At 38.9% G+C, this 10,969-nt stretch overlaps 1 protein-coding gene across 1 annotated transcript; it reads left to right on the top strand.

Annotated features, from left to right (window-relative positions):
- The first annotated feature begins 7,129 nt into the window (after positions 1 to 7,129).
- On the top strand, positions 7,130 to 9,568 carry LOC105389540 (UDP-glucosyltransferase 2). The gene is made up of 4 exons (XM_011560670.3): positions 7,130 to 8,183; positions 8,450 to 8,672; positions 8,776 to 8,995; positions 9,213 to 9,568. Exons 1-4 carry the CDS (start codon positions 7,347 to 7,349, stop codon positions 9,490 to 9,492), a joined length of 1,560 nt encoding a protein of 519 aa, XP_011558972.3. The 5' UTR covers positions 7,130 to 7,346; the 3' UTR covers positions 9,493 to 9,568.
- The last annotated feature ends 1,401 nt before the right edge of the window (positions 9,569 to 10,969 follow it).

Here is a 10,969-nt window from a genome sequence, read left to right as displayed (position 1 = left end):
CCAACTTGGAAGAAACAATAAATGCATTTAACAATAACAAATGAATGGGAATGTTCTTCGGTTAACACTAATTATACAAAACAATCCAACTTAATAATATATACCCAACATTTATCATTAACTAAGGAGTATAGGAAACGAACTTTCTCAGTAACCTAACTTACAACCATATTCATAATTTACCGAAACCTTATCAGTAATATAGAGTATAGGAATCTAACTTTATCAGTAACCTATCTTACAAACATTTTCATAATGTATTAAACTTTATCACTAATATAAATAGTATATGAATCTAATTTTATCAGTAATCTAACTTACAAACATATTCATAATGTACCGAACTTTATCAGTAATATATAAAGTATAGGAACCGAACTTTATCAGTAACCTTACTTACAAACATATTCATAATGTATTGAACTTTATCACTAATATATAGTATGTAAATCTTACCTTATCAGTAACCAACTTACAAACATATTCATCATGTACCAAACATAATCAGTAACATAGATTTTAGGAACCGAACTTTATCAGTAACCTAACTAACAAACATATACATAATGTACCGAACTTTATCAGTAGCCTAACTCACAAACATATTCCTTATGTATCGAACTTTAACAGTACTATAAAGTATAGGAACCGAACTTTATCAGTAACCCAACTCACAATCATCTTCCTAATATACCGAACTTTATCAGTACTGAGTATAGGAACCGAACTTTATCAGTAACCCAACTCACAATCATCTTCCTAATGTACCGAACTTTATCAGTACTGAGTATAGGAACCGAACTTTATCAGTAACCCAACTCACAATCATCTGCCTAATGTACCGAACTTTATCAGTACTGAGTATAGGAACCGAACTTTATCAGTAACCCAACTCACAATCATCTTCCTAATGTACCGAACTTTATCAGTACTGAGTATAGGAACCGAACTTTATCAGTAACCCAACTCACAATCATCTGCCTAATGTACCGAACTTTATCAGTACTGAGTATAGGAACCGAACTTTATCAGTAACCCAACTCACAATCATCTTACTAATGTACCGAACTTTATCAGTACTGAGTATAGGTACCGAACTTTATCAGTAACCCAACTCACAAACATATAATCTGAAATAAATGGATTATTATCATTATTATCATAAACAATGTACTGAACTTTATCAGTAACCAATCTGAAATAAATGGATTATTATTATTATCATCATAAACAATGTACTGAACTTTATCAGTAACCAAACTCATAAACATATTATACAATCTTTAGCAAGCAGCCTTTCAATAATAATGCCAAAATTGTTTTTACAAAATTACAATGTTTTGGGTGCTGAAAATGCCAGGCAAAGGAGCTACTTCTCTTCCTAAGACTCTTGCAACCCTAAATAGATCTATGTACGGCGATAAGAGCTTCTAGTTCTGTCCCTCATCGACAGAACAAGTCCTTGTGCATAAGTTATTATTGTTACCTTCCATTTATTTCTGAAACTGAATAATTTAAATGATAATTTGATATGGAGAGCGAGATCTCCTGGCACAGGTATTTTTATGCTTAATAGGAGGTATTTACCTTGTATTAGTTATAAGTGAAAAGTTTTTGAAATAAACAATTTTTATTTTTTTTTTTAATTAAAATTTTCTTTTACAAGTTCTGCTCATACGTTCGAAGCATACTCGACTACGCCTCACAAGTGTGGAATCCTAGGTACCATGAATGTATAAACTGGGTTAACAAATACAAAAGATTTTTAGAATACCTGCCCTCCAGGACCGGTATAGCTGTTCCCAGCTAATGATGACAGCTGCAAGCGTCATCACCTCCTCCATTATCCAACCGTAAAATAGCTGACATCATATTTTTCATTATTATTATTCACGGCTTAGTAGACAGCCCTACGTGGCCCCTTTTTTTAAATTAACTTTGTCATTCCGATCACACATATTTTTATTTTATTTTTAATAATACTTATTTTACGTGACTCTGACTATAAAGCCATGGTCATTCCTATCACTAGCACTAGCTGTTGCCTATGATCATCGCTTCGCCTTAAAATGTTTTCCCGTGGACGACTCCCGAACTACCCACCCAACAACTTGCCATGATGGTATTAAACTACTTACATGAGAATTGACAAATACTTCACTAAAAATGATTTACCAGACTTCATACGGCAAAGACTTGTATGGCAAATGGCAATGGCAAAATACTCATTTCAATTAATAATCTATGTGTTTCGCATGTAGCCAACTAACGCAATACCAAATAACTTTGCATTCACTAAAGTTGGCATGTGAATTTTCAAGCGTCTAACTTAAACGGTGCTATGCGATATCCCATAATATGACCGGTACAATTCTGATCAATAACTTTGCTCTAAATCGCGTCACGCGGAAATTTTATATTTATGCATTGAATAAAACAATTGACTCTGACCTTGACACCCCCTATTCCCCCTTAGGGGTTGAATATCCCAAAAACCCGTCTTAGTGAGCACCTAAGTTACAAAATGGACCCCATGCAGCACCAGACTCCCAGCACTTGTAGCTTCTAAGTTTTCGTAAAGACTCAGTGTGCACGTCACATTATAGATTATCATTTATTTCCAATAGGCTGATTAGTGATCATTTTGCTTCTCATAAAACTGGTTACTTTAGTTCGTTTTCTTTTTAAGTTTTTATTTTATAATGTCGTTCTCTCCTTTTGTAGGTATTGTTCATAAACAGCGGTTGTTCATAACTCTTACGATTAGATTTAGTTTATTATAGGTATAGTTAAACCTCCCTGTACCATTTAACTAGTCTACCTAGAGTAACAGTAGAGTGGAAACTTGAGTAGCATAATTTACTTTTGCATCGTTACCTATATTAAAATTTAGTTAAGTTTTCTCAGTATTATAAAATAAAATATTAGATATAGATTTGGTATATAACTCTGTAATGTAGAAAATATGTAACTTTTTATATTATTATTTGTTTATAATTATAATTAAATTCTTAAAATGTAAAAGTCTAATTCGGAATTTGTTAATTAAATTTACTGGTTTTGAGTGAACTATGCACCATGTATTTATTAAGTTATAAGTTAAGTTGCAATTGTTTCAGAATGTACATTTACCTACCTATGATAAAAATATTACATACATAATGTAACTATTATCATATGTTTAAAACAATTGTATTTTTATTTTTATTTTCTTCAAGAATTTGCACATTTATTGTTTTAAACTAATTTAATGTTTTATTTGGTTACTAGAGTACCTAACTGTTTAAGTTTAGCTAATTTCATTCCATTTTACAATATTTGGAGAAGTTACTGCTATGTATATTATAGCACAATATGAATATCTTAGGTAAATAGCTACTAGCTAGCTAATTACACTTTTCCACATGTGGTTGTAAGTGTAAGGGTCGCATTCTAGAACCCATATAAAAGATCTGTAGACTCTCAAGGGTAAATGTAGCATCAGAAATTCGCTAGTGCTGAGACTGGTTCTAGAATTCGATTCTTAGTTATTATTCATAAGCGTTTCATGACCCCAGATGTGACACACACTAACACTATACACTATTAGCTGTACTTTAATAAATTCAATCAGATAATAAAACTAGTTGAAAAAATAAACTGATTTAAGTTAAATTGTTCACCAAAGCAACTGTAAGGTATCTATTTGCATCACAATATTTTCCCTACTAAATGTAACAAACTTTGAATAGTTTTTTTTTTTTTGTTGTGTTTGAAATGTGATTAGATAAGGTCAAGGTCAGGGAAAACTATAGATCGCATCCAGTGTTATGCTTTGGGAGAAAAGCCTACGTCCAGCAGTAAAGAGCTATGCTGATGATGAGATTCAACATTAGTATTTTGTAAGCATTTGAGTTTCATCAATATCTAATAATAGAGGTAGGATAAGGGAATACTAAACATCTAATTAATTGTAACTTCATTCACAATTTGACCTATCTAGTAGTTTACATTTACCCCATTACCCTTTAATTTTTAATTTCATCTGTAACTGTAGTTTTACTATTATTGGCTTTACTAAGTCAATCATCAGTTGTGAACCCAACCCTGTTGCATTAAGTGCACTCATAACTGGCTTAGGATACGGTGAAGAAAAAACGGTGCCCCCTTACTTTACAGTCATAACAAGTCTCTAAAAGATAAGTTAAAACAGATCCAAAGTTGAGCTTTGAATAACATCACAATAGTTTTGATTGTTGTTAACATGTCCATCTTGTAACATATAAAAATATAAAGTATGTCATAATTATAAAAGAGCAGGGCCGCCTGTCCTGTAGGGCTGGAATCCCCACTGCTCATCAAGAATTGCAACAACAGGTCTAGATGAAAACAGCGCAAAACCAAATCATCCAATCTAAGTGCCTGTTTACCAAGTCAGTGTATGATATAGTTAGCAGCACACTCTCTCTCTGAACACCACATTGATTGAGGAGAGACAACCTCTCACAAAAACAAACCTCAATTGACCAATCAAGTCTTCTTTTCTGCCAAGCACCTCTTCCAAGATCTGGCCGTAATTTGTTCATACGGAACACACTTAAAAGTTTTCCTTGCCACTCTGGTCTAGTCAAGAGAATAGAGTTAAGACCTTCATACCAAATCTTAGCCAGACCTTGAAGCTTTTGCAGTGCAAAGTGAATGGTAGTGTTGTAAAGCTATCCCTTAAACATTCAAAAATATCTCTTTATCGAGACAAGACCAACCTCTTTACCTCAAACCAGTCCTTTGCTATCTCCAGCTTTCCTCTGCTCCAGCTGTCCTCTGCTACGGCTGTCCTCTCTCCGCTCCGGCTGTCCTCTCTCTGCTCTGGCTGTCCTCTCTCCGCTCCGGCTGTCCTCTCTCCGCTCCGGCTGTCCTCTCTCCGCTCCAGCTGTCCTCTCTCCGCTCCGGCTGTCCTCTCTCCGCTCCGGCTGTCCTCTCTCCGCTCCGGCTGTCCTCTCTCCGCTCTGGCTGTCCTCTCTTCGCTCCGGCTGTCCTCTCTCCACTCCGGCTGTCCTCCTTCCGCTCTGGCAGTCCTCTCTCCGCTCCGGCTGTCCTCTCTCCGCTCCGGCTGTCCTCTCTCCGCTCTGGCTGTCCTCTCTCCGCTCCGGCTGTCCTCTCTTCGCTCCGGCTGTCCTCTCTCCGCTCCAGCTGTCCTCTCTCCGCTCCGGCTGTCCTCTCTCCGCTCCAGCCTCCAGCTGCCTTCTGCTCCTCTGCAGCCTCCGTCTGCTCCGCTCCAGCCTCCAGCTGCCTTCTGCAGCCACCGTCTGCTCTGCTCCAGCCTCCAGCTGTCTTCTGCTCCAGCCTCCAGCTGCCTTCTGCTCCTCTGCAGCCTCCGTCTGCTCCGCTCCAGCCTCCTGCTGCTTTCTGCTCCTCTGCAGCCTCCGTCTGCTCCGCTCCAGCCTCCAGCTGCCTTCTGCAGCCACCGTCTGCTCCGTTCCAGCCTCCAGCTGCCTTCTGCTCCGCAGCAGCCACCGTCTGCTCTGCTCCAGCCTCCAGCTGCCTTCTGCTCCTCTGCAGCCTCCGTCTGCTCCGCTCCAGCCTCCTGCTGCTTTCTGCTCCTCTGCAGCCTCCGTCTGCTCCGCTCCAGCCTCCAGCTGCCTTCTGCAGCCACCGTCTGCTCCGTTCCAGCCTCCAGCTGCCTTCTGCTCCGCAGCAGCCACCGTCTGCTCTGCTCCAGCCTCCAGCTGCCTTCTGCTCCTCTGCAGCCTCCGTTTGCTCCGCTCCAGCCTCCAGCTGCCTTCTGCTCCTCTGCAGCCTCCGTCTGCTCCGCTCCAGCCTCCAGCTGCCTTCTGCTCCTCTGCAGCCTCCGTCTGCTCCGCTCCGGCTGCCTTCTGTTCAAGCACAGACCCTGGCCCGGGCCTCATCCTCCATGGCACCCTGGACTCGGTGATCTCGGCCTTGGGCACCTTGGGCCCTTCTTCTTCTTTTCAAACCATGGTCCTGGGACCATCTTGGTCCCCAATGTGGTGTCTCTGAAACTCGCACACAAAAAAAACATGGTTTGAATCGGCACCAGACATGTACCACCTCTTAGGCAGTATTAACTACTCTGTGTATAAGTTTTGGGACCAAGTATCAATATGTCACTTGTTTCCAAAGGGATGCTTTATGGGTCGCGTAACTAACTATATTGATATAGACTAACAGTAATGTCTAGAAAACTGATTGTACTTGCATTCATAATTAAACACAATTTTTCCTGATTTTCTAACTATTTGAGGTTATGAAAACTTTGGCATTTAAGTTTAACTTCACTCGTGGGTAAAATATCCATTGTTAATTGAAGCTATTAAGTATACTATTGTATTCCACATAAAATCGTAGTATTCACAAGATTAATAAAGTCATTATTAAGATTCATACAACAAAAATGCACGCGGAAACTTACCACTCCTGAAATGTTGCATAAAGTCGCTAATCCTTCTTATGTGTGCTTGTATTCTATCCTTGAGTGAAATGAGACACCGTATAACTTTCGACCATTCGCTTATATTCGTACTTTTCGCACTTTTACAATTTTTAACATCAATCGCAAAATCCAAGAATCAATCCATTCCGAGTCCATAGACCAATCTTCCAAACGTCACTTGTTTTTTTTTAAAACCTCCGTTACATTATGGTGTTAAAAATCAATTCTTATTCCAACAATGTTAATGAACCTAACAATAGTAATTAGTAATTATATATCGATAAGAAGAATGTTGCAAAAGTGATGCAGTAAGCCGAAAGGCGGTGTTTTGCGAATTTCTAAAAGTTGTAGAACTATATTTCATTATAATGCCCGATAATAAGCAATAAGCTGCAATATTGCCTGATAATAAGTACATTGGTTCAACTTGAAAAATGACATACTTAGTCATAGCGTAGCACATAATGTACCCACCTACCTAATCATAAAACATAACATCATAATTTTTGTCACTGGTTTCCAACTGACGCTAACTGCGTATAATCCGACTAAATATTGTATCCCTACACTTCGTACAAATAGGAAAAAAAATAGTTATTTTTATTTATGTGGTTTTTAAACTGATTATTTTAAATTACCTTGACTTTCTGGGTTCAAAGTTACACAGTCATCTAAATAGAGATACGTGATTGTGGCTTATTATCTATACACAGTAGTATAAGTTATGGTTACATCGTAGATAGACGTGTATTATTTATTATTTTGCTGATAACAAATATTGAGTAAATAGTGGCCGTACTCAAGTGGACAAAATCAATTGAGATTATCACACTTCCTTCAAAATTATCTGAAGATTCACTTCAATATAACATGTTTCATTAGCACCGTGAACATTCAAACAATACGCGGCAACAATATGACACCAATCACGAAGTTATTACTCTTATGTGTGTTTACGTGTATCGTGTCGGTGAGTAGCGGCGCGCGGATCCTGTGCGTGTACCCGGTGCCGTTCCACAGCCACCAGGCGGTGTTCAACGCGCTGAGCGAGGCCCTGGCGCGCGCGGGGCACCAGGTCGTGGCCCTCACGCCGCTCCCGCACCCCGCCCCGCCCCCCGGCCTCACCCAGATCGACGTCCACCAGCTCTCCTACCGCCTCTGGGAAGAAGGCTACAAAAAATTCCAACATGACAACGGCGGCTTCGGGGTAGACTTCATCACCACTTGGACGCAGCTAAGTCCGGTGCTGCACAAAATTGTTGAGTCACAAATCGAAACGCCAGAAATGCAAGCCATCATCAAAGACCCTAAGCAACACTTCGATGTGATTCTAGTGGAAGCTGTCATACCGCTGAGCATCATGGTAGCGGCCCGGTTTAAGGCGCCAGTTATTCAGGTCAGCTCGTTCTTCGGAGGAAACGACAACTTCATGGCCATGGGAGTGCCCGTGCATCCTATCATATTCCCAGAGTTCGGAGCTCGGAAAACCTGGAAATTTTCCTTCTGGGATAAAATATCTAGTGTGTATGATTTCATAAGAATGAGAAGATTTGAATCCAGTATTAGGGCTACTGAAAATGCCATAATAAGAAAACACTTTGGTGAGAACGCGCCAACCGTTGAGGAGTTACAGAAGAATATTCACATGTTGTTCCTAAATGTGCACCAGATATGGGACAACAATCGTCCAGTGCCTCCCTCGGTCCTGTACATGGGAGCTTTGCATGTCAAGAAGCCTAAACCAATTCCAGAGGTAAATAATCTAGTCCGTACCTAATGAGTTTGCGGTAAAGCCGTAAATAACGCTATGAATAACGTTTATGCAGCACTGTACTGTATATCAAGGTCATAATACAAAGAATAGAAGGTGCATAATTATTATAACTAGATGTTTCTATAAAATAACGGAAGTATATCACTACAGACATATTATTTCTAATTTGATAGAACGAGCACAAAGCATAATCAAAACAAAAATGTTTCAAGTCATCAACTAATCATATAACCCTTCCTTTTCAGAACTTCAAGAAATATTTGGATGCTTCCAAAAACGGAGTAATTTACGTGAGTTTAGGGTCCAAATTTTTATTCTCTGACCTACCAGACGAAGACGTCAGAGTATTTATGAAGGTATTTGCGGATATTCCTTATGATGTCCTCCTGAAATGGAACGGAGGTGATCTACCCAACAAACCACCAAACGTCCGACTGGAAAAGTGGATTCCTCAAAACGATATACTGCGTAAGTAGACATAATCACCTCAACTATTAGACTTAGGAAATATCGATCATGGTGTTATCAGTTTCTGATAATTAAAACATTAATGTTCTATTATCTTCTTCAGATCATCCTAAGATAAAAGCGTTTGTCACACAAGGTGGCTTGCAGTCTACAGACGAAGCGATAGCAGCCAACGTTCCATTGATTGGGTTCCCAGTCATTGGAGATCAGTGGTACAATGCACAGAAGTACGAGCAATTCGGCATCGGGATAGAACTTGACATCAAAAATGTTCAAGAGGAAAATTTGCGCAATGCCATCTTGTCAGTTGCTAGTGAGAAAAGGTGAGGAAATCATGCTATATTGTTGAACTCATACAGGTATATCCTTTTTCATGTGATGACTTATTTTATATATTCCATCTCAACTAGTCGATCGAATAAATTATTGTTTAATGTCGCGCTTTTTATCGATGGCCTTTCATAACAGCATCTAAAGTAGCTCCACAGAAGACTTTTACCCCATGATTCCTAAGCAGTAAAACAACAATTTTTTTTTCAGCTATCGGGAGAACATAACTCGCCTATCAGAGGTGATGCGGGAGCAGCGACAAGGCGGGCTGGAGAAGGCCGTCTATTGGACAGAATACGTCGCAACGCGCGGCGCACTTCACCTCAGATCCCCATTGGCTGACGCACCTCTCGTTGACTACTTCATGTTGGATGTTATAGCTGCAGCTTTTGCGAGTGTTCTAATAGCAATTACTGTGATATTAGTTTTAATTGGTGGCATATTTAAGAGCTTCAGGAGAGAAACGCATGTAAAAGTTAAGAGAAATTGAACAGTACTTATTTAAGAAATTATATTCAATGTACAAAATCAAAACAATATAAGTAGGTATTCATAATTGTTAACTACTGTTTTTATTCTACAATAGAAATAATTGAATGTTGAACGTTCCATCTACAGAATGCAATTAAGTTCATCATAGTACATTTATAAACAATAATATACCTAATAATTGTACCTATATACAAAATGATTTCTTATTTATAAAGCCCTAGATACCTACTTATTTTTTTTTATGCTCTATGCATAATCAGCAGGCAGATCGTTTTATATAATATTATCAGTCTAAACAAGTTACTTTAAACCAAGCTCAAGTATAGTTAGCAAAGCTAATGATGTTCGCAAGTAGGCACTAGGCATAACATAAAGTTGCAAGCAACACTATCGTGCAAACCCATAGATAAGGGGAGTCCATTAGGCGATATTCCAGTGGCAAAGTAAGTCAGTAATTGGCGCAGTAGGCCGCACATACAGAATCGCGACGCAATCGCCGGATGTAACCGAATTTATTGCCTACGCCGCTTCCACTTGGAGAACTCTGCACTACGCTCGAGTGCACCGCCAGTATTCGATTCACGGATTTATTTTTAAAGTAATTGGGTTTGTTTTGCATTCAGAATGCAGGCCAGATAAGGCAGCTTGACTGGTGGAATGTACGCGATTGAATAGTGGCGTAATTACGGTGGCTCGTTACGGGGCGTGTGTAACTGTGTATGGACGTAATGAGACGTGTTTTGCAGTGAACGGCGTGGATGTCATTTGAGACGTCTACACTATGGTTAAATTTAACGTGGTAGTTTCAGGTTGCATGAAATGGGAGAGGTAAGTTTTCTTCCACATAAAAAACAAATTATTTCAATAACACATTCTTTCACCATTCACTTTCAACACACGTTTTTCACTTATATAGAACTGCTGAATATATTCTGACCGGAATTCAGTTTTTTCCTAACTAAAATATAAAGCGTAATAAAAAGAAACGGTACCACAATTAATTTGTTAAATAAAATCAGTTAGTTCATTCTTATTGTTCGCAGTAAAGTTCTTCTACGTCTACAAGTTCAATCAATAAACTTTAATTTGTTCTTGAAGTGTACGGCTATTGAGGGAAACTTTGAGAGATATTTATTCAAATAAACAGCAGAAAGCGACTATAAAGACAACAAAAAATAAAGTCATTTGTGAGCCAGCGAGCTGTGGTCTTTGTTCTAGAGCTTTCTGTCCGACAACACCTTATTCTGGCTCGTTTTAAGGAAGTTTTTCTGTATGAAATAATAAATCTTTTCTACCAATTTTGTCACTTACAAGCAGCTTAAGGCGTTCATTAACGAACTCTACAAATAGACTACATTCTAGTTTGGAATCATTGCTGCATAAAAAAGTAGACCACGTTTGTAACGCTAATAAAGTTGGATATTATGAGTGGCCGCCCTTGTACCTAGATTAGTTGTTGAAGTAGTAGCCTCTTC

This window comes from Plutella xylostella, chromosome 6 (genome assembly GCF_932276165.1).
Source record: "Plutella xylostella chromosome 6, ilPluXylo3.1, whole genome shotgun sequence".
Taxonomy (NCBI): Eukaryota; Metazoa; Arthropoda; class Insecta; order Lepidoptera; family Plutellidae; genus Plutella; species Plutella xylostella.
The sequence above is the reverse complement of the archived record's forward strand: the minus strand, read 5'-3'. Positions and strand labels throughout refer to the sequence as shown.